This window comes from Lepidothrix coronata, unplaced genomic scaffold (assembly GCF_001604755.1).
Source record: "Lepidothrix coronata isolate B3197 unplaced genomic scaffold, Lepidothrix_coronata-1.0 Scaffold34, whole genome shotgun sequence".
Taxonomy (NCBI): domain Eukaryota; kingdom Metazoa; phylum Chordata; class Aves; order Passeriformes; family Pipridae; genus Lepidothrix; species Lepidothrix coronata.
The window spans coordinates 2825822-2850536 of record NW_016690214.1 but is presented as its reverse complement, the minus strand read 5'-3'; the positions used below and the strand labels follow the sequence as shown (position 1 = coordinate 2850536).

General features: G+C 40.1%; 1 protein-coding gene across 6 annotated transcripts in view; it reads left to right on the top strand.

Moving 5' to 3' along the window:
- Positions 1-266: 266 nt before the first annotated feature.
- HELZ (helicase with zinc finger) overlaps positions 267-24715 on the top strand; it is an 85055-nt gene continuing 60606 nt past the window's right edge. For 2 of the 6 annotated variants that reach the window (XM_017811849.1, XM_017811851.1), the window contains exons 1-4: positions 16151-16360; positions 18249-18285; positions 21511-21635; positions 23816-23872. In XM_017811849.1, the coding sequence (XP_017667338.1) occupies positions 16151-16360; positions 18249-18285; positions 21511-21635; positions 23816-23872 (429 nt within the window). Of the gene's footprint in view, positions 761-7869; positions 7902-12968; positions 13051-16132; positions 16361-18248; positions 18286-21510; positions 21636-23815; positions 23873-24715 lie in introns of those variants that run through there. The other 4 variants (XM_017811850.1, XM_017811846.1, XM_017811848.1 and 1 more) reach the window with 4 other exon arrangements.

Here is a 24715-nt window from a genome sequence, read left to right as displayed (position 1 = left end):
CCCGCCGAGGGCCTGCGGCGGCCGCCGCTCGGGGGGTGTTGGCGGCCGGACCCCGGAGCCGCCGCGGCCCCCGCGCCCCGCGGGCGGGAGGAGCCGCCCCGGGCCCCGCTGGGCCCAGCGACCGGCCCGCAGAGCCGGGGATGCCTCGCACAACCCCCGGGGTGCTCCGGGGGGGATGCAGGGGGGGTGGGAGGCAGCTTTGTTTTTGTACCGGGCGGGGCGGGAGGGGCACGACCGGGGAATAACAACCCTGGAAAACAGGGGTTTGCGGAGGGCTGGGAAAATAAATCGGGAGGGTTTAACGGCTGTTGTAAAATTGCCCCCTCGCAGCAGTTGGAGGGTGGGCAGATGAGCCTGTGTTTTTGTTTTCTGCAGGAGGCTTTGGCAGGGAGAGTGGAGTGGAGTTGGGAGGTTTAACACAGGTCCTGGGAGCACCATTTACACCCTGGAACGGCCCTGAGACTGAAAACAGGAGGCTTTACACTGCACAGCCCTTCCAAGACACTGCATATATATTTTTAGGGCGAATCCCCAAGCAGGAAGAGGATATATGTTGCCCCTCCTGGGGTGGGCCATGTCCTTTCATTAATTTCCAAATTGGGTGCAGTTGCTTTGGCCTCAGTGCACTGTTAGGCAAAGTATTGTTTGATTATAGTAATGTGATTTAAACGTATCATCGATGGAAATTAAGAAATAACTGCAGGGAAACAGTTGCAAGGCTGGTTCCCAATTAATGACAAAATGAGTAAGAGTTAACCAGGTAATAGGATTTTTGCATTATCAGAGGTACAGTGAGCTTGAGATGAAGTTTTAAAACAGCATATTTAGGTTTTTGTTGAAGGAAAAAACCCCAATTCAGTTGTAAGACAGAAAAATACCCTAAAAAAGAATATCACCACTGACAGATTGAGTGTATCACCATGGCTTGGGATGGTTTGATTGTTGAGGGCTTCTGATGTTGTTCTTAATAAATAGTATAATTGAATCAAGGCAAAGGATAAAATACACCCCCTCACCATTATTTATATAAGACACATTCCTTTATAAAAATAAAAAAAAAATAAGCAAGTGATACTTGGCAAGTTTGTATTATTTTCTGAGACTGATTGGTAGAACAGGGAGGTTTTAAAATGATGTGGTTTAATTTCAGTTGTTTTAGTACTTTTGAGCCATAACAGATTGTGAATGAAAACGCTCTTTTTTGATTTTTTTTTTTTTTTTTCTTAAATGGCAAAGCTTGTTGGACAGGGACAATCTGGGGGTGCTGGGCAGCTCCTTGTTCCATAGTGAGGAGCTGATTTTAGACATTCAGTTGAAACTTAGAAGAGGGGAAAGTGTACAAAGGACCCCCACATTCCCTCCCCCTCCTTGGGATGCAAACCAAGGCAATCAGACTGTGGTAGGTTTGGCTTTCACAGCACAGAAATTGTGAGTGGTAGAAGCTGAGTTAAGCTTTTTTTTGTTGAACTTTAATTAGCAGAACAGTTTTTCTTTATTGGTAAGTGAAGGAACATTTTATGTGTTATTACTGATAAATTGAGTTCTCTTTGTAATTTGTTCTGAGAGCAGAAATTACTTCTTTATTTTTCCTGGCTGAAATCACATTTCTATTATCACTGTTCACCTCCATGGATTTTTTGGACTTCTGAAACATGCAGTGTGTATTTTCCCTCTTTTAATTCATACAGACACTGTGCCTTTTTAGGTGAGCCAGATGAATTTTCCTGTGGAAGAGCCTTATTAAAGTGATGGCTTGAGGACTTGAAATACCTGGTTCTGCTGGGTTTTGTTGGTTTATTTTGGGATTTTTTTTTGTTGGTTTGTTTGGGGTGTTGTTTTTATCTCTTCCCATCAGACTAAAACTTAAAGGGAGATGTGGAAGGGCCTTATTAAAGTGATGGCTTGAGGACTTGAAATACCTGGTTCTGCTGGGTTTTGTTGGTTTATTTTGGGATTTTTTTTGTTGGTTTGTTTGGGGTGTTGTTTTTATCTCTTCCCATCAGACTAAAACTTAAAGGGAGATGTGGAAGCAGCATCTTATTCTGTAATTTGTCCCAGTTCTGCTTCTTGATCTGTCATGGAGGATCCTTTTCCTTTGTGAAATCTCACTGGTTTCAGAGCAGTTCCTTCTGGGCTTTGGGATCAGTGTCAGTTGATGTGGTTGCAGGAGAAGGGCTGTACTTTGGAGAGAAAGATTGGATTCATGGAGAAGTTCTCATCTCAGAAAATATGAGTAAGAGTGTCTGGAAGGCTTGAAGAGGTGATATTCCCAAGTGGACATGTACAGGCTTAGTCCTAGAGAGATGTGGACAGCCTGCTGCAAAGCACTCCACCTGTTCATGCTTCCTTTTGAAGGAATTTAAAATAGGAGTAGTGAATGTGACCCATTTGTGAGGAGTTCTGACACCAGTGGATGAAAGAGCCCATGTAAGAGCTGGGCAATCTTATTACTAATGTTTTCCAACTCTGGATGAAATATTTCTCCATCATTGGCGATTATTTTTGTTAGTAAAATCCCCTTTGCAATTATAGCTGGATATTCTCCCTGACTTTCAGTGTGTTGGTTTATTTTATTTGTTATTTACTACCATCTTACATTTGCTACTGCAGGTTATTCAAGGTGTTTTCATGTCAGTAAATGGCAGAAGCAATTGCTGGGGCAATTCAGATTATTAGTTCAAAGCCCTTGAATGTCTCACCCCAGTGGCAGCCCCTCCTGAGGTCACTGGTACCTCACAGGTAGCAGGAGTGAAATCTAAATTAGAAAAGATTTAAATCCTGTCCCCTGTGTACAACCTGAGTAAGTCAGGAAAGCCCTGGCTTGGGGAATGAGGAGGAAGGATGGTGTCACTGTGCTCTAGCTTAGGGATAGAGTGGTTGGACAGCTGGAATTCCCCTGCCCTGGGGATCAGTAGGCCAAGAATCCTGGTAGGCTCCAGTCCTGCCCTGACGTCTCTCCTGGCATTGCCAAAGCCTTCTTCCTGGAAGGAAGCAGATCCCCAGTGTTCCTCCCTGTTCAAGGTTGCCACTGTGTCATCAGGGGGGGCTAAAATACCAAATTTTGTAATCCTGACCTTCCCTCCTGCTCGTGTTACAGCTCTTTAATCATGTCTCACTTCCTTTGTTAAGGCAAAAGCCCGTTTTCACTGCGTGGTCCGTGTATTTTTTGCCTCGAAATGGAAGGACTGTGGGTTAGATAATCAGAACAAACAAGACCTTCCTTTTTTGTTCTTGTTTGTCTTGCTATTTCTTCCGTGGCCTTTGGCAGCACTTGTGTTTATGTGTATCAATGACATATATTTAAAGACATGGCGCTTTATATGTTTGATTTTTTAACTGCCCTCAGTGTAAACTTCTGCAATTGCCATTCTTTCTCAGCAAGGAAGAAAAGAGACTGGTTTTAAAAAAAAGTTTGCACAACATTGGTATGGAATTAAAAAAAAAAAAAAACAACCCAGAGGAATGCTTTGTCTTCTGGAGATTTTGACTGGGGAAGTAAACACTTGTTTTCCCTCAGTATTTTGGGGTGGGAGAAAATAATTAAACTTTATAGATAGGGAAATTTGGAGGCTTCAAGCTCAGACTGCTCCACAGGGGCAGGCCAGCTTCTGGGGGGGTTTATTCTGGTGCCATTGATATGTAACTCCAGTTCCTTATTCCAAACCTTATTCTTGCTTACTGAGCTTTCATCCTCTCTGTACACAAATGTTTCCAACATGAGGCTTCAACCAGAAGCAATCACTCATGTCTGAGAAACACAGAAAAGTGAATACTACTGTAGGAAAAGAAGTGCTTAGGAATTTAAGCAGGGAGATTGTAATTACCCATGGGCGAGAATATGTTTTTCTGTTGCATTTCTGTTGCACTGCCAGTTGAAGTTAAAGGATACTTAATGAGGCCATAACGTAATATCCAAATATTTCTCTAATTTTATATGCAAATGTGTTGTTATAAATTAGAAATGCGCTGGTTATTTACCCAGCCTGTTCTCAGAGTCCTCCATAATGCCAAATTACAGACTTATTAGAGGAAAGGCAGATAAGAAATCATCGATTTCCATCTTTTTTCATTTTTAAATGTGATTTTACTGCACTGAGAGGTTCCATTTCGTGACTGAAAAGTTTGAGCGGTGACTGTGGCCCCATCCTGGTGCTGAACGAGGACAAACTGTCAGATCCTTGTCAGATGTTGGATGGCTCATAATTTAGACTCAGCAGTGCTGGACTATCCAGGTTTTCCACAGAGCAGTAGGTACACGGGGCTGCTGAGTTGGTAGCAAGAATTTTTGTAAGTGATGTTATGTAGAGAGATGTTCTGGAGATGTGACTGTGAACTGTTGTGCCTTTTGTTGCTGTTGGTCCCACTTGCGTGAAGGATGATGTGTCTGAGGTGGATGTTTTGAGTCTTTGGCTTAAATGTGGTCTGGGGAAATAAATTTCATGTTCTCTCCTGTTTGTAAGAGGCAGGAAAGGCTCATGATTCTCCGAGCTGTAATGCTGAAATATTGGAAGAAAAAGAACAGTGGGTTTGTGTTTGGAATGAAATTTTGAATGTTGGAGCGGCAGGAAGTGAAGGATAGAAATGTGAGCACTGTGTGCATTGGACTGAGCTGGTTTTATGGTAGTTGGGGTAAGTGTGACTTAGAAATGATCTTTCAGTCTGCGAATTTCCCAGTCTGGGTTTTTTCCCCCATAGTTATATATAGCAAAAATACTGTATTCATCAAAACACTAAAAATTACACAGCTTAAATATGCTTAAAAGGTCTTTCATAGCCCTTCAGACCCCATGGCAAGAGGGAAATATGTAACATGAGCTGTTTTGGAGTATCTTGGTTGTTAGTAATGTGGCACAAGTGTTTAATTGGCTGGAAAACGTTTAGTGGTTCAGCAAACCAAGAAGGTAACAAATCACGAGCGGGAAATGCCACAAATGAAGAGCACAGTGGGTTTGGCAGCAGGTAAAATAAAGCCTCTTCCATGTATATCTTTTCACGAGATGTAAGGTAATCTGTATTTTTTTTAAGTGAACATTTCATTTTATCCTGGGATAATTTTGGGGGGACAGGGACGGGCAGTTGGCTTCTGTTCCCAGGTAATGTTCCTTCACTGCTCTCAATCAAATTCCCCATCAGCTGAGATTCCCAAATACTGTTGACCAGCCACGAGAGCTGCCTCGTATCTGTTCCTCTGCTATCTTGGGAGCCAGAATTTGTTGGACTTCTCTCATTATCTAACCCAGGGAGGTCGTTGAGGGGAATGTTTTTTAGCATACTTTGGAATCTGCACCGACCCAGCGCTGCGGGTCTCCTCTGGCAGCGATGGTTTTGATTAGGGCTGTTTGTGCTGGTGGGTTCGAGGTGACTCTGCTCTGGCCGTATCTGGAGACACTCACACGTTTGGAATGGTGCAGGACGTTTGTTTTGTCGTTTGAACTGACTGATATTCCTTGGCTGTGGCTCTGTTTATGTTTGTTTGGCCGGGCTAGACAGCGCTTCCCTGCTTCCCAAGTTTTGTCAGGATTACGCCGTTAACCACAGCAGGATCGTTACTCATTCCTGCTGATGCAGTTCTTTGAGTGGGGTTTCAGATACGTGACTGAATCGTTAATGTTCCTTTCAAAAGGAATGAGGAGGGTGAGTTCCAGTGGGAGACGTGTTTGGGATGCACGTTGTGGTGTTGCTGTGAGAGGAGAACTTGGGAATCCATATTCTGTTCTTGGAGGAGTCTAAAAGCTGAACCTGTTGGTTGGTCATGCATTTGAGGAGAGGAAACAGGGACATTATAAAAGCATTATCCATATGCAGAAAGGTTAATAAAATTAAAATACAGAGTTAGAAGACAACTCTCCAAACCAGACTTAGCTGTATTATGCCAAACTACTTGAAGCAGGGTCATGTAAAAATGAGTTTCAAAGGTTATTTCCAATAAAGATAGCAATTTTTAGAGGTGGAGGTTAGTTATTGCTTTGAACTTTCCAAAAGGCACACAAAAATATCATGCACAGTTACATAATAGGTGTGGTTTGGGGAGAGATGTGTTTGGAGGATCTGTGGGTGGCGTGATTGTGTTATTAAATCTGTTACGGGAGGACCCTTTTGTGCTCAGCACTCTATAAATGCAGAACAAGAAACTCAGTCACAGGATTGTTCACTACTATAATAAATTAAAGTTCATTATGAAGCTGCAGTGAAGACTGAGGTCTATTGAAAGAAAATTTTCCTGTTCAGTATCCCAACATTCTGGCTGATTTCTGGGCTCGGTTTGTGACCAGTGCAATGGAGCTGATACTCAGCATGAAGATTTTTACAATCTTTTGCCTTTTGAATGGATTGAAAGAGTGATTCACATTTTGCATCTCAAACAGAAAGTGAATTTAGGGCTTTTGTTTTTTTTTTCTTCTCCATCCATCCAGCTGTAAACCTCTCATAGATACCTGTAGCATCTGTATTTGCCCTGGGGAAAATACCTGTAGCTGTGCTCTTCAGGTGCACCTGGTCACAGGGAGGTGCTGCTTTGCAGTATCAGGACGTGTCAGGAGTGGAGAAAGTTCTCGTGTGAAAATGAAAGTTTGACACTGGAGGGAAGGCTGTTTCAGCATTGCTGCAAGATCCCTGTTACTCAGAGAAAACATGGATTGGATCACTAAGCTTTGGAGCTGCTGGGGGTGGGGAAGAGTTTGCATGGGGTTTCCCAAACGGGGATGTGCCGTGATAAATAATTCCCTAATTTAAACCCACTTTTATTGCTCAAATCCAAATACAGCTGTATTAGATAAAGCTGTGAATTGAACACGAGACTGAGAGTTAGGAACTGCTAATTTTGGTTCTGTCTCTGAGAGTGATTAAAGTGGTGAGTTTGGCAAATGAGCTGTGGTCAGGTGCTCTCTGCAGGCAGTGCTGCACGAGTGGCAGGTTCAGTGAGAGTTGTGGAAAACCGTGACATGTTTGTGCATTTTAACTTCTGAAACGCGTTTGTAAACATCCTGGTATGTGTTCTGTGTTGAAATGATGCTTGGGAATCTTCCCTGACTCCCCTTTGCATTCCTTGGGAACGCAGTTTTGGCACTTGCCTGGCGTTTGGAAAAGGAGGTGACACATGTTTAGTCACATCGACACAGATGTACCTCTGTATCATACAGCAGGCATTTCTCAGGAAGGACTTCTGGCACCATCTTATGACTCAGAGCAGAATAATACTGGGAATTGCATGACTGTGTAAGTCCTTCAGATTAGTGGTGCTCACTCCTTTTGGTCAAAAGTATTACAAAAGGCTGTGATGTGAAATGTGCCGAGACAGGAACAAGGCCGTGTTCTGTTACTGAAGTGTTTAAAGAGAGGTTTTGCCACAGGTGAGGTGTAGTTAGGAAGGTTGTGAATGATGATGTTTTAACCAGCTTTTAGAATATGGATATACTGTTCTGCAAGGTGTGGTTGAGTCTGAGGCTTGTAGGTGGGTGCTGCTCCATGGAGAGCTGGTCGGGCAGTGCTAATCCTTCCCTTTGTTTTTCTCTGGCAAATTTCATTAAGAGAAGCAAAGATTAAATTACTTTTCTAATGCATTTTTTTTAAAGTAAGTAATTGGTGATGTTGTTATGGGGATAAAATGGTAACCATGGGACAATATTTCAATTAAAATGCCCTCACCTTGGCCAAGTGTGAGAAACTCTACTCAAAAAGCAGTGTGAACATAGAAGTACATGGACTACAAACTGCTGCTGTGTTAAGCAGTTATTATGAAAGAGTGTTTACATGAGGATTTTCTATGAAGGAGCCAAAAGAACTTTAGGTGGGGCAGAAGCACCACCTATTATTATGTTACCTGATGCTTACTATGACATAGTCCTCATTTCACTTGGTTGCTGCCTGCCAAATTTTAATTATTTGGGTTGAAATTTCCCATGGTAGGTGTCTGTTGTAAGCTGAGTTTTTGGGTGCTGTGAGGAGAGAAAGGTTCTGCCAGCATGGTTTGGTCTTTTCTAAAAATTGGGCAAAAAATATTTTCTTATGTTCATAATAAAATAGAAAAGAAAAAAATCTAATGACCTATAGTGCTGCTTTGTGGAAAGTTGAGATGTGTTATGATCTGATGTTTCTGCCAAGGATGTGCTTGTTATTGACCCTGTGAAAATCTGCTCAGCACTGGTCAAATTAGCATTAAGGACAAATGTAAAAGATAATCCCTGCAGTGAATATACTTGGGATACTAAATGGGATTTCTCTATAATTTGAAGGCTAGGGCTCCTGCATTCCTCCCTGGTATGATTTTGGACAAAAATAAGAGCACAGAAAATTCCCTTTGTGTACTCCTGATACCCAGTTCCTCTCCCCTCCTGCAGCACAGGGGAAGCAGCAGCTGGATTTAAACAGAAGGTGCAAATTTTCGTAGAATATGTGCAATAAATGTGGAGATGGGGGTGGCTGAATGAGGAGAATGAGGTTGAAAAATATTAGTGTTAGCAAGAAAGAGAAGGGAGGCTGTGTGGTGTGGGTACATATGATTTATTTTACAATGCTAATCCAGTTGTTTGTTGGAATACAGTTTCGCCCTCTGCATAAATGAGAGAGCGGTTCTGAAATGGAGGAGGGAATAGCAAAAAACAGGAAGGCAAATCTTACTTAAGCCCCATCTTTGCTACACTTCATTTTCTCCATTTTTAATGGTTCTGCCATGTTGTGATGCAGAGAAATGCTGGATACTCCCAAGTCCCTCTGCAGACACTGGGTGTCCTGTGTGGATCATGGAAAGGGCTGTACAGTACAGGGCAGAGCATGGGGGGGAAAAATCACTTCTCTGAATATGAGAAGTTTATAGAAACTTTTGCCTTGTGTTTTAGTGTCTTAATTCTTTGTAAAATGAGAATATTGTCAGAATGATAAAGATGTTTTCGTAATGCTTGTGAGGTGCTGGGTTGCAGTACTGGAGGCATTATTGAAAAGTTAATGAAATCATTAAAATGCAGTCTTTAGAACCAGATATGAGCAGCATGCAGTAAATAAGGCCTCAGGCCCCGTGCTGAAGTATTTCACTGCATGTCCATTAAGCAGCAGCCTCAGTTCTGCCTGTTCATTCCACCAGGTAGCCCTTGGAAAATGTTCTCCGTGACTAATAGAGTTACAGGCAATATCATAATGCAGACACACAGGAGGCCACCCTGAGCTTGGACAGATTTGTTTTGTCCTCACACAACCTCAGAGTATCGAACTTTACAACCTGGTGTTTGTTCTGTTAATGAATGCAATATGTATATATATATATGTATATATATATTTGCTTTGTGTGACCAGGAACCCTGGGGGTTACGGGTTGGCTTTCAGACAATGCCAGGACACGCCACGTAGATGTTGTGCTTTGACTTGCCAGGTATTTTGCTTAGTTTCATCAGGGCAGGTAATGTTTTCATGCAGCTGTGAGAAAAAGGATCAGTTTAAAGGCAGGAGATGAAGATATTAGGGATACTTATATGGTGGTTGCAAGTTCTGAGGCCATTCCTGTATTTTTGAGCCAAAGATAGGCAGTTTGTCCATGTCTAAATGCTGCTGCTGCTGGCTGCAGAGACTGTCCTTTCTGCTGCTATTTCCAAGAGGAAAATAGAAGAGATTAGTAAAGGTACTAAAGTGTTAATAATCCCTTAGTAGTCTGTACTGAAATCATAACTAGCATGCAAAAACCTTGTTACTGTTTGTGATGTATGTAAAGAGATTTGAAGCCCACAGAGGATCCAGATGCAGAAGGCATTTGCTCTTAATCTTGACTGCCTCTGTATTTTTGTTACTGTCCTTATGTGGATGATAAACCACCCACAGGCACTTGTTCTTCTTACAGTAAATGTGGATTTGTTTATTCCATACCTTAAGTTTACAGGATTAGACTCAAGGCTCTGTTTATGTGGCCAGAGATCTCCTGTCCTCCTAATTTATGGTGCTCTCATTGATTTTTCAACGTGGAAGGATAATCTTAACAGTCAGGGGCATCATGAACCTCTTCATTCCCTTTTTTCCCTCCCCAGAATCAAGCATATCATGTTCCTTAGAGGCCATGTAGGAGAAGTTCTTGCTGTGGAATAAAACCTTGAAATACGCTTTCCTCATTCTGCATGCTCCAGTTCAGATTTAACATCATTTTTGGAATTTAAAGTAGGGTCATTTTGCCTGGAGTTGTACAACATTAGCTAAAGTAATTCAGTTATTTCAGAAAACTGATTAGATTGTCCTTTCTCAAGGGTGGAGGCTTTTGTATTTGTTCTGCAAGGTGTGCAGTGCATTTCTGAGAACTCTGTCTGACTGCTATTACAGACTTCAGCCATAATTGCAATAAAGGAGTGCACAAGTTCTCTGCTCTTACATTTTTCTTAAAAAAACCAGGCAAAAGCACCTTTCCTACACTCCTTTTCTTCACCCTGTGCATGGGAGATGCACCATCCTTTCTCTCTGTTACATCATTCACACTGCTATAGTGCACTGTCATTACCTACTCTCATTAAATGATTTCTGAGAGTGGGATTATTTATGATCTATATGTCATGACACCAGGAAAGTGCATTTTTTTTTTCCCTCTGTGTGTCTGTAAGTCGCTTCTGTATTTTGTGCAGCTCTATTTTATTCCTTCCTGGAGGCTTGAATGAAATGGGTTTGGGTTCTGGTATTATTTTTTATCTTAAGGCAAAGCTTGGTTTTTATTTTATCACAATAGGTAAGGAAAATAAATAGGTATTTAATTTTATTTTAGTCATCTAAAGGTGCTTGAGTGGTATTTTGTAGTAGTACAAAAACAATTAACATGTAGAGATGCAAGCCTGCCTTAAGATGGGATCACAAGAGGTGCCAGAACAACTCTATAATATGATTTAAGAGTGGACAGATGTATTATTCCCTGTTTTAGTGTGTGGACTGACAAATGCAGTTTGTTTGCAGAGTCTTGATACTTGAATTCCCAGTGACCCATCATTATTAACTATAACATTGGCATGGTCACAGGAGCCAGTGTTTTGATTGTATAGTATACTCAATACATTAATTCAGATTATTAAACAAACCCAGATCTTCCCATGCCTGTGTAAACTAAAGTATCTTGTCAGTCTTTTCCTGATAATTTTGAGTGAGAGGGGAACTATTCAGTCACAGGGATTGTAGCCACACCAACTTTGTGATTTCCCAAATGTTATATTTCTAGGTTACAGAAATAACAGAATTTTGAGGCCTTCAGGTGTGAACTGTTTAAATCTCAGTTTACCAGTAGCGACTTCCAGAAAGCAATGTGTTGTGTATTGCTCATGTCTGTAGTCTAAAAAGTTTGGAAACTCTGCTTTAGGGAAACCTGGATGGATCCTTGAGCAGTGAAGGTGATGGATGCAGTTTATGGCAAGAAAAATAAATAAGGCTTTTTCTTTCCCTGGTGATCCTTTGCTCCAGCAAAGGTAAATGGCAGCACATGGCAGTAATTGATGGGCTAACTGATGTCTGGGTATCCATAAGAGGCTGAATTATAACTTAACCTTTCCCTGGGTCTGTTATCTGTCTTGTTACACATTTTTCATGAAACCTGAAGCATCTTCGAGACCCTTCAGACTTCTGGGAAATTCAGTTCCAATTGACTTGAAGTTCAGAAGTTACTGAGGGAGGACAGAGCAACCAGCCTTGTAAATAAATCTAGTGGGTCTCTTCTTGCTCTTAAAAGGAATTGCTGGGCAGTTCTGATAAACCAGCTGTCTTTTCTTGAGGATTGCCTGAATTTATCACATGGTTAAAACGTCTGCCCGGTTCAGTGGCCGACCTTTCCAGAGCAGGGCTGAAAAATCCCGGAGGCTTGGGAAACACAGTGGATGCATTTGCGTCGAGAGGGGCGGGATGAGTAGAATTCCTGTCCTGCTCTCTCTGAGCCCGTGCCAGCCTGACCCCGATGGGCAGTGGAAGGGCAAACCCATCGCCTCCTCTCCTTTCCCGCAGGACAGCAGCCTGGGAACAGGAGGACACGGCTGGGTGGCTTTGGCAAGGGCTATTTGGTGCTTCTCTCTCCCAGCAGAGCTGTTGGAAGGGTTGTGGGTTGTAATGGGAGGCAGCTGGAGACGCTCTTCCCCTGCGTGTTCCCCATGGCAATGGGGCTCATTCATTTGCCTCCCTTTGCGATTCCCAGGATGTGGCTCTTGAAGCAAATTCAATTGACAGTAAATTCCTCCCAGTCTCACTGTAGGACTGCAAGTTGAACATCATTGCTTTAGCATAAATTTTTACAAGAGATGTTAATGTTTTGTTAAAATATGCAAATATTTACCGACTTGTCTACTGTTTGTCAGCTTGGCATGCGAGACCTTGGATCTGATCCTTCTGTCTTGGCAGACATTGGGAATTTTGCCAGTAACATTAATAGGAACAGCATTGTGCCCTCTAATCTGTTTGTTTATGAAGTACAGCGAGAGTTATCTGGCTTGATGCTTTACAGTGATTTGAAAAAGCATCTGCTTGAAATTTTTTTGGGAACCGTCACATGCTTCAACTTATCTTGGTGTATGGACCCTTTGATTCCATCAGACACATCAGTAAGCTGGGAGGCTTGGAAGTGCACAGTCATGAGTTAAAACTGCCATGAAACACTAGAATTTTAGTTCATGATGTTCTCTCCTCCTACATTGATTTTTAATTTGAAGTTGGACTCATCAGACTGGAGTAGTTCTTCAAAGCCTCCTGTGCACCAAGCAGGGGGAGTGTTTACTTGGGAATAAATGACTGTAGATCACGTTGTTTATCACTCTTCCTCCTCAAGCTGCCTCTTCTGCCTTTCCCAGCTCTAGAGGGGAAATGTGCAGTTTTATTTGGAGATCAGATTTTAGTTGCTCTTTTCATGTTTGCTTACAAAATCCCCTTGGCAAGAAGGTGAAACGCTCGTTAGGAATATTGAGCCTGAAAATCATTAATTGTAGGGGAAAAAAAATAAATCACAGTTGAAAAAACTACTGAGGTTTAAGTTACAGCAGTTGGAACGAACCAGATATTTGAAATGATGTTTTGGGGAAGAGAAGCTGAGCACAACTTGGCCTTCAAAGAAATGCAAGATCAGTAAGTTTTCTTCTCCTTAATAGCAGGAGTTTTTTTGAGGTATAAAGTATGATGCCAGATGATGTATTTAGATATATGTTTTCTTAGATTTGTCCACCTATTTTAGTTATGCAACTTTAGATAGTGGGGATATGCCTGTTTACTGTTTCTTCAGTATTTTGCAGATGTATTAAAGTTTGCTATTAGAATAAATTGTTTTTCAAATTTAAATTTAGAACTCTTCTGGAATGTGGTTCTCCGGACCACATTGAGAAAATTAATACTCCTGACATCTGTTCTGTTACATGTTTATTATTTTAATTTCAATTTTACAAGCAGAAGTGAAGTGCAGAAATAATTTGCTCAGTTTTGCAAAGAGAGTTGGGAATATAGTGCAGACCTTGTGATACTTCAGCTTTCAATTCTAATCTGTAATAAATTCTACTCTGAGAGTGAATTTAGAAATTCCAGTATTACATCTGAAATTTTTGAAAATACAGAACTGAAAGCAAATTTCTTTTTAAGAAGTGCCTCCATCCCTTGGCTGTATTCTATGAATACTTGGAAGTTTGGGAAAGACCTCCAAGATCGTTGAGCCCAGCCTTTGGCTGGATACCACCCTGCCAACTAAATCATATTGTGAAGTGCCACATGTACTGTTTTTTGAACAGCTGAGCACCTGTATTGGAGGGAGATGGCACAAATATCTCCTTAAATGTTCATGTTTGAGTCTGCATGTGTGGCTCTAAATGGGATTGAAATGAAATCTGAGAGCCTGAACGTATCATTTTCCATCTGTTGTCCACATACTGGGTTTCTTTGTTATGATTTGATTTTTTTAAAAACAAATTACACTTCGGTGGCTCCTAAACTGTCACTGTGCCCCCTGCACTGTGACTTGGGTGGGTTTTTGCCACTCTGAAACACCATTAGGGTGACTCAGATTGGCCAGTTGTCCGAACAGCCTGGTCCTGCTGCTCATCCTCATCCACAGGTTTTTAATTAGGGTGGGTTATGTCCTCTGAAGTCTTCAAATTGCCCAAAGAAATTGTGTGGCCACTGTAAAATGAGCTTCTTCTCAAACAGATGAGCTCAGTTTTTGCCAGGATAAGGCAGTTGGGAAGTCCCATCTTTGTCTTTGACGTGTTGGAGAAGAAGGGCTTTCCAATGCCTGTCAGTGGGGCTGGCCAGGTCAGTCAGAATGGGATCTGGGTTTAATCAGTTCTTTGGGAATAAACACACAGAAGCTCTGCTCAGGCTTTTGGTCAAAGGAATTTTGGTTATATGTCAGCCAGGAAGTGAGGAAATCAAAATTACAGCAGAGTTCATGGAGTCCTCTGTTTTCAGTCCCTCAGGAGGAAAACAGAATGTACATGAGAAAAACATCAATTAACTGTTGTATTGCTGTGGAAGCAAATCCCAGATTTGTAAAATATACTGTGGCCTAAAATGTTAGTGAAGTGGAAGCCAGTGTAATTTTTAGTTGTATGTACAAAGGATCCTTGCATACACAGCTTAAGAATACCTAACATTTATATAATTGAAAATACATGCTCAAGTGATGCAGCTGAATCTGTAACAGAATTACCTAATGAATGGATTTACTCACATGTATGGAAATGCAAAACCTACTTGCCTATTCCTATTTTGGTTGAAAGTGGGGACTTATTTTTAGCAGAAATTTGTGGATGAATGAGGTAATATTTTGCAAGGCTGTTATTAAGAAAGAAGCACATGGCACAGCTTTGTACTGGGATAACTGCAAAATATTCCTGCTTGTGTTCCTTCATTTTTTGGGAAGATACTGTTGTACATAAATTTTTATATTAGTGTTGTAAAAGGGAAGGTGGTTGAAATCAAAATTGTCTTGAAAAATCAATATTCCTTTATATTATTATTTTGATACTGAATGAAATTTTAAGACTGAAAGGCAACACATAGAACAGCATATTGTATAGTATATGAAAAATCTTGTTTATGTTTCTCCTGTGTGTTGGCCTGTGTTAGTGGGAAAAGTGGGATAGTGGATTATTTTTTATATGAGGAAAGTGCATTTATTTGACTTCCAGATTAAATTCTTGAAATTGCTTCACCTTTGGTTGCAAATCTAAAAATATCAGGTATAAAGGAAGCTTTTAGAAGTGAATTTTTGAAGTGGACTGAAATAGTTATATGAGCCAATTGTAGTAGTAGATCTGTAATCACAAATGTTGATAGTATGCTGCTTACTAAAGCAAAAGTGAGAACTCTTACATTTTTTCTTCTTTCAGTTAACACATTTTTGTGAAGTCAGCTTTAAAGTGCAGTGTCTCTAGGGACGTGTGTCCTGTATTTAAATATTATGTTAATGAAGGGAGAATGTGGATAGGGATTATAGAAGTGCTTTGCTTGTCTCCTGGTGGTTCAGATGTGGATAACCATTTGTCTCAGTTTATTGGCAGATATATCTGTCCGTATACAGATTTTTATTATAACTGTCTCAATCCCCCCCCAAATATTTACTTTAAAATGATTTAAGAAGTTATGTTGGTTTGCCAGGGGTATCTAGATTTTCTCAGACATAAATGTAAATAAACCAACCAAAGGAAGAGACAAGTGGTTGCTTTGCTGTTGATCTCCTGGTCCTTCTCATTCCTCCTTGTCCATCTTCATTGTGCTTCACCCAGGGAAAGTGGCTCCTTCTCCTGAGTGTAGAAGTTTGGAAAAGTGTTGTGGAGTACATGGCTTGGAGACAGAGCAGGTGGGGGGATGAGTTGTGTTCCTTCCAAAGCAAAGCTCATGTTGCCATTCAAGACCCAAAAAGCCTCTGAGTGCTTAAATCCACGCTGACTCAAACATTTGAAACCATTACTTACATCCTTAAAATCAGCCGTGGGCTTAAATACCTCCTGGAATTAGAATCAAAACCGAGAGCTGGGAGCGAAGGAGGAAAGGCTGGGAAGAGATGAGTTAGTGAGGAGCTTGGGATAGGAGATGTGAGTGGCACAGCACGAGGGGGACGTGATCCATGGCACCTCGAGGCGGGAGTGGCAGTTGGTTGGCAAGTCGTCAGTGCCATCACCCAGCTAACCAACGTTTTATCATCCCCTCTGCCCCGCTCTAGGAGTTCTGTCCCTGAGTCATGGCAGACAGAAGACCAGAGAAGTCATGTGAACAAGCATGTGAATCCCTTAAACAGCAGGATTATGAAGTGGCAGTGAAGCATTGCACAGAGGCTCTCCTTGCCCTCAGCCAGTTCCCCCCAGCTCACCTCCCGGAGCCCTGCCAGGCACAAATCGACCGCATCAAAATCGAGACTCTGCTGTATAGAATTGCTTCCTTTTTACAACTTGTGAGTGTGACTCTTTCATAGTATCTAGTGAACTGGGAAGAACAATCAAACACATCATTGAGATTTGAATAAAATTCCAAGTTTTCCTGTGATTGGTGTGGTAGTTTGCCACAGAATCCCTCTTGCTAAAGCACATATGAGGCTTCTCTCTTGTAGTCTCCCCTGATCTGTTTATTTTTCAGGATTGGAGCCACTTAGTTTGGTTCCAGTCGCAGTTCTCTAAACAAGTGAAGAAAAATACCAGTTTGGGTCTTAATCACAAATGAAAAAAAAAGACTTTAAACCGCTTAGTTTGGGTCTCAATCACAGTTCTCTAAACAAGTGAAGAAAAATATCAGTTTGGGTCTCAATCACAAATGAAAAAAAGACTTTAAACATTTTTTAAAAAATATCTGGGGTTTAGGGTATTATGTTTGTATGCTATGCTGAATTACATACCAAATTACCTGATCTTTAAAGAGCATGAAATTAAACTTTCTGCAAGTATAAACACTTAAAAAACGAAGCTAAGAAACGCCAAAATCCAGGTAGCTGGTGCTTCATACCCAATTTAGCAACGTTTGCATAGGTTTAACATTAGTCTTTTAATTCTTGATCCTGTACTTGCTTTGCAGTGCTAGGCTAGAGCATAGCTGGTGAAACATGGAACTTTTAGATTCTGGCTGATTTTTAGTGGAAATGTGAAAACTGGGGTGTTGTAAAGGTTTGTAAATGCAAGGCAAGAAGAGGCATAACCCTGAATTACAGGTTTTCCCGCTGCCAAATTCATGTCCTTCCTTTAAAGCATCAGAGCTACAATTTCTTAAAGGAAAGGACTTTACAGTGCTTAAGAATAAACCTACAACCTGCTTTTTCTTACCTGTCTGGAAATGTTATTACAGATTTACAGGGGCCTTGTCCACCCCAAATCTTCACATATTGAGTGGGAGCAGTTTCAGCCCAGGTGGAAGAAGTTTGGCCAAGTCCTAAAATCTTCCTGGGCAGCTTTAAGATGAATCTTGCCCGTGTGATGAGGGAGTGTTTTTAATCATTCTTTAAATAAATAGCTGAATTGGACTGTTGAGTGTGCAAAACAAGATTTGGGGAATCCCTTAAATTAAGAGGCCACCTTTTTTATGGCTCCTCAGGGAAGAGATTCAGAAATAACTGAAGTTGGTTTTCCTAATGGAAGTTGTGTTACTACAGAGTTGACTTCTCAAAATTATTCACATAAGCCAATATGGTTTGTGAATACTCTAATACTAAAGCAGGTTGGTGCTTTAGAGTATTTAATGCATTTCTGATATCACTCTTTGAAAATCCTGTGAAGCTCCTGTCTGGATGTTCATCATAATGATATTATTGCAGGGACTTTGGAAAAATACTTGTAAACAAACCCTTCCTACTGAAAACATGAATTATATAGATATGTAAAGGCTTAAAAGAAAAAGAGGAAAACAATCCAAATTTTCCTTCTTGTTTTACTAAATGAAATAATCTTTAAAATCACCACTGATAAGACAGAGTAAAATAACATACAAACCTTAAAAAAATTAAACAGAAGCATATTAGTGCAAGTTTTAAAAAAACAAACAGTGGCTAGGAAGTCAAGTTTTGTGTTTTTTCCTAAGTGTTGTGAGCCACCTGCAAACATATAAAACACACACCTTTGCCCATTCATGTTCCTCTTTTAAAATGTCCTTTTGCTAAGAATTTGAGAAAAAGTCAGCATTCTAAGAATGAATTATTTTATAATTGACATGTGACTTATGTTCTTTACATGTTCCACCCAGGAAAAGACAAGGTAATGGTTTCTAGAAAGTTTGAAGAAACTTGTAATTCAAGCATGTAGATGTTTATGCTAACTGGAATAATGCTATTTTTAAACTTTTCATGTTTTACCTTTCAGAAAAAGTATGGGCAAGCAGATGAAGACTGTAGGCATGGTATGCTTATTTCCTTTTTTATTACCTAGTGTTTGAATTGCAGTCAGTTGTCTGAATTTTTAAAACTGATGCCCAGATTTGTTAGTTTGCTAACAGTGGTTTTTTTCCTAGTTAAAATTATGTATCTGCTTTATTAATATTTTTTTTCCCCCTTAAAGAGAGATCTCACTATTTTGTAACTCTTCCCCCAAGTGCCAGAGCTCAAATACATGTCTTTGGTGCTATTTGGGCTAATAGATATTTTAGTACCCAAATGTAGGATGAGCTGATAGTGTCAGGATTTTTGTGAGGATAAAAGCAGCTGATTGTTCTGCCTTTCTTCCAAGGGACAGGGTGGATATCTTGGTTTGCATTTGGGATTTGATTCAGAGAAAATCAAGATGATGTACTTACATTTATTCCTATTTGTTAAAGCTTCCAAATGTGCACATGTCACACTGAAGTTGAGCCTTTCCTATTTCACTGCCTTGTTCAGTTGGGGTATTTCTAAAGGAATTAACCCTCCTTCCTAATCTGCGTTGTTCATGTATAATGCAAGTGATTCAGAATTCACTGAGAACTCCTTGCTGAGTTTGGAAAGCACTGGAACAGAGTTTGTCAGTTAGATTTGGAAAGAAAAGGTGGGTAGACCCCACCTTTTAGTTTTTAGTTCTTTAACTACTCTTGAACGTTAAAGGAAATTTTTTCAGATCACAGTTCGGTTACAGAGACTGTGATCCACTGTTCTGACATTCATGTGCTAGCAATGATTATCTTTAAATTGTTCCTTTCTGGCTTTGTGGTTTTCATATTGTTTTTGGGTTTTTTTTTTAATGTCTTTGTCTTCATTGATAGTCAAGTCATAGTTTTGGGAATTTGTGGGGCTCTGCAGCCTGCTCGTGAGGGTCCATAAAACTCAACTGAGAAAAATAAACTTGCTTTCTGTAGGTATAAAATTAAAGTTTAACAGATTAAAAAGGGCTGAACATCACTTAATCAGTACCATTCTTAAAATAGCCTGAGATTTTTTTTTTTTTTAAAGCTTCAAGTGTCGATATATAAGGGTTTAATATTCTGACTAACCTCAATGTTGTCTTTCATGGTGGCAAATAAAAGACATATGGAAAACTGAATGATGGTTAGAGGAGGTAGGAGGGAAATGCTGTTTAATGAATAGTGCTCTCATTGATGAGCTCTGATGGGTTTGTCACAGGGGTGACATTCAGCTGTGGGACTTTTTCTTGGCATGTGTGGCAGTTGTCAGGATCTCAAAGGAACTGTCGTGGTAACTGCTGTCATCTCTCACTGGACGGGCAGAGAAGTGGGTGGAACAGGACCACTGATCTCTACTTTTTTTTGTTTTTTAAATTAAGTGGAAAAAACAGCTTTTAAATGTATATTAATGACAAAGAAATAGCACCCAGTTTAATCACACCAGCATCTTCTGTAGGTATTTTTTTCCAGATCTAAAACTGGGGACAATTTTCATCTTATTAATGCCATATTTGTGTATGTATATAAAAATGTTGTGTATGTGTTTATATATATATATATGTATACATGCACACCATGTTTTTATGAATATATGAATGGATGATTTAGTTGTGGTTCTTCATGATCAATTGTAGCCCAGCATCTGACATTTAGACTACTTGCATTTATGATCCCAAAAGGTCTTAGTTTTGATTTTATGTTTGAAATATCCCTGGGAAGAAACAACCTTAGCATGGACTGCCTGATATGCACAGATTTTTTTATGATAGGCAAAGCTTTATTTAAGCTGCTTTTCAGTCTTATTACAAGACTTGATATGTTGCACAGCTATGACAGTTTTATTTGAACCTGAATGATCAGTACATTTGGAATAGCTGGAGAAATACATGTTCTTTGTAGTGTGCTGAGAATGAGGATAACTTACAATCTCTTAAATTATTCCACAAATCTTTACCAAAAGACCCTGGTTAACGGGTTGCAACTTTTCATGTGCAACTGTATGTTTTAGCTGGGTGGTGTTATGCAGTTAATGATATGAAATCTCATAATTGGAGATCTAATCTTTGAGATGAAAATAGCAAACTGTCAGCCACGTTGGAGCTATTTCTGGCTCTGCTGCTTCTGATTTGGGAAGTTCAGTTCTATTTTTGGAAATGTGGTCAGTACTGTCAGAGTGGCGAATTCAGACTAATCTTGGAGACACTTTAGAAGCAGGGTTTAGTTACCATTGCAGTTTGAAGAGATGTCGAGTTGTTTTTATGTAAATGTTCCGTGGGATTGGTTTTTTCTGAGTCTTTCCTGCGATTTCGGTTACCGATGTGAAGGTCTGTGGAGTGAGGAGTTCTGATTTATTATTCTAAGATGTAATCCTGAAGTTGTGGTGAATGTAAAATTCCTCTTAGCACTAAGAGGGGCTGTTTGCATCTGCATGAGTAGCAGCATAAACACAGATGTTGATGTTGCCTGCAGTAAGAGTTATTTTATAATTCCCTAATTTTAAACAACTGTCCAGCTTTCTTTTCAATTCACATGCTTAGCTTGCCAGCTTTTTAGCATCCTGGCATTTCATTTTCTGGACAGGTAATATATGTGATTAAGTGTTGTTCCTGCTTGTCTGAAGCACGTCTGTGCTGTGAAATAAATCCTGTCCCTCTTGGAAGTGTCAAGGAAAGTGTCTGTGTGTGACCCAGTGCTAGGAAGCATTAGGAAAGTTTTCTGTTACGTGGAGCCTGTACATTTCTGGTCTCACAGAATCCTTCCTATATCCTGCATTTCACAGCCTAAGTGAATAAAAGCCCTTTTAAAGGAGCAGGAATTGCCCACGAGGAGGTTGGCTATTTTTGGAAACGCCAGGGCATGTTTTTTGTGAGCATGAATGGATCTTCCTGAGCATGTTTGTGTTATTTAGAGGTTGTTGGTTGCTATTTCTTTTTCACCCTCTCTGTAAGAGGAGGTCCTTTGTGTCTGTGTCAGATATTTGAATTTACCCTTCCCATATTTAACGTATGTCTATTTTAGCATGTAAACATGACAACCTTTTTTGAGCTCGTGTACAACATTTCTTAGACGGCGGGAGACAAGTTTCAAGTTACCATTAGACAAGAGCAAGTAATACTTAATTTACATCCAGCAGTTGTCTTTCCATGGATTCAACCCAAGCTTCAGACTTTATTTTCCTGTTAAAGGTGAAGGAAAACTATGTATTTGACTTTGTGGTGTGATGAAGCTGATGGTCACTGATTTGTGTTGCAGTGCTGGGAGAGGGGCTGGCCAAGGGCGATGGACCTTTCCGTGCAGTGCTCTGCTGCATGCACCTCAAAGGGAAGCTGCAAATTGTGTCTAATGTTCTTTCCAAATCACTGATGGGGGAATCACTGGTAAGTGTTTTTTTTCTGTGGTCTACATAATTTAAAAAAACAGTTTTGTATTCCCTTCTTTAAAAGGCGTGTTTAATAATGAACTTCCGAACGTGCCTGATTGGCAGGCTGCAACAAAAAATGATTTGTAGGAAAAAAAGACAAATATATGGGCACACATATGTCAGCAGGATGCCAGGTTGTTGCATTACCCGGGTTTCAGAGTTGGTAGGGTTTTGAAAAGTTTTTTCATTGTTGGCCCTGAATCCTCAGGGAGTGCAAAATAAGTTGCATATTTGTGCGATGGACTTTTTCTGAGTTGCACCTGATCCCATTTTGTAGGACTTCAGGAATTTTAGCCATTAAAGCAGGAAAAAATGCTGATTGGACTTTTAAATAACTGGCCCAGGATAAGTTGTGAGACGTTAAAAGCTTTTCAGGAAGAAAAAAAGCTTTGCATTTCAAGGTGAAGATAAAAGTTTGAGTTCAAAGCTTCTACTTTACCCTTGAACTGTTAAAACTTGTAAAGATGCTTTTAACCCCATCCATGGAAGTAACTGTTCTGACTCATATGGGGAAAATTAGGGACACATGTAAGTCTCTAAAGAATAGAGTTCTTTTTATTTCTGTGATCTGGATTAAATAGGCAGTTCATCCCCATGAACTGCTGGTCATGCTGAACCCAGAAACGTGGTGAGAGCAGAGGCAGGAGCAGCTCTGGTCAGACCCAGAGGAAGGTGGGAGTGACATTAGAAACTGTTGTAGGAGAACCTGTTACCTTAAGTTGGATCATGTCTGCAGTCCCTTGGTGCTTAACTGAATTAGTAGGTTGTTTTTTGGAATTCTGTTTGTCTGTCTGGTGTATATCCTGAATTCCCTCCCCCTCTGGCCACTGGCTATTTTTACATAAAGAAAAGGTTTTTTTCTTTGTTTAGCTGGTGTTTTCCAATGAAAAAAAAGCTTCATTGAAAAATTCCTGGTGAGGTTGAAGGAAACTTGCCTTCAGGAAGAATTAGTAAAATAGCCTTATTGCAGGGAATGTACAGTGCCCTTGTTTGGAGCTGTTGTGCAAATAAAGGTAGCTTTGTATAGAATTCCAGAGTGTCATCCCAAAGCAGAGTTTGAGAGGTTTTTACAAGCTTTAGGTTGTTAGACACAGTTGTTTTTGGTAGGAATATTAAAGTCAGCAGCTGATTTACTGAGTTGTGCCATTGTCTGAGAGGAGAAATGAAACTAAGTTTTGGAATCAATTTATTGAAGAGTTGGAATCCATCCAGTGCCCTCTCCAGTGACTTAAGAGACTGATTCTTGGTAACATTTTTATGCTCTAATACATCTAAGCTCAACAGGTTCAATTTTCAGCTTTCTGCTAGAGAAGTGAAAAATCATTTGGAAAAAAAGCCTGAGTGTGAGAATTGTTAAGTGTGGAAGTTTTCAGCAAAGAGTCATTTCTGCTGCTCAGTAGCACAGTCAAAACTTGGAGAAGTCTAATAAATGTAGTAGCACTTAATTAAATTTCTGCAAGAGATTATTGAAATAAACCCCACAGGTCTGGGTTCCTTTAATCAAAGTTTTGACTTCCATGGGTGTGAAATTGTTACACTTAGCTGTGTATTTCAGATAAATTCAATTCTGAAAGATTTTTACTTCAGATGTACTTGACTATGCAGTTAGTTAATGGCTAATCTTTGCTTTTTAGTGAAAACTCCAAAAATTACAGTCTACATCAGAGCAGGAAGAGTTATGGAACTGTAGAAATCAGTAATCTGTGAAGTAAATCCTTGAGATCTGAAGACATAAATCCTTAAGATATGAATCCATCACTGCAACAGCAGTGAAGGATTGTCATATTAATTCTTTAGATCCTGAAGTATTTTAGTAACCATAGTGTTCATTTTTTTCCCAAAATTGTTCTAAATATGGTGCTTTCCTGCATTGTCCTGTATTGATACTTGCTGTAGGTCTAGTGCTGGTTTTGGCCACTTAGAATTCCCTTTTTCACCATAATGTTTGCTCAGTGTTATGTAATATGTCTTTTAAAATTGGCATTGCAAGTTAAACTCAGTTTTCCTCCTTCCCCTTCTCCTGGTGTTGTGGGGAAAAGTGAACTTGGCTTCCGTGGTTTAATGCACGTGAAGGTTTTATGGAATATGTTATAAATGATGAATTAATTAATGAATTAATGCTCTTTCTCCCCCCAGAACGGGATGGTAACTAAAGATCTGACACGACTGAAAACACTTCTTGCTGAAACAGAGGTAATAATGAGGATATTACTGGGGGATAATGAGCAGTTCCTGAGCCAGCTGAAAGGCTGGTTCCCACGTGTCCCAGGTGATCTGGGCTCACTGGGAACACACCGGTTCAAACAGTCTTGTTTCCACTGCTCTGTCAGTCCTTACCCACCCATGTCTTCAGGAGCTTTTTTCATCACAGTCTTGCAGGATGTGTGAGAAAATAGAGAATGATGCTAATAGGTTGTTGAGTCTCTCGAAGTAGCAAGAATTTAAAGCATTTAGACCTGCATTATTTATTTATTTATTCTATTTTTCTCTGTCGGAAATTGTTGTGAAGTAATAAACATGACTTAAGAAATGGTTTAACCACATAAATACCTTTCTTTTTTTTTTTTTTTACAAGGGGTCAAATTGTCATGTCTGTTGATGAAATTGCCCCCCCCTTTTTTTTTTTACTTATGCTTTGTCATTGATTTGGGCATTATTTTTAAGGTAGATTCAAGTCTGAAAGACCTATCAATGCAGTTCAGACTTTTGGCCTTTTAAAAACTCCCTGCAGTCCCCATTAAACTGATCACAGGGTGGAATTTGGTCTTGTAAAAGTCTCTAAAATTTTCCTCTAACAATGAGTGGACTCGGTGTTCCTGTGAGAATTCCTGTTATCATCAGAATTCCTGTTATCATCAGAATTCCTGTTATCATCAGAATTCCTGTTATCATCAGAATTCCTGTTACCAGGGGCTGCAATCCAGCTGTTGGGTCAATGTGAACTCTGGTTTGTGACTGGAAGTGATTTCAGACTTCTGATTGATTGATATTTCTCTATTGGTTGCTCTAAACCCCATTTTGACAGCAGTTCTTGTC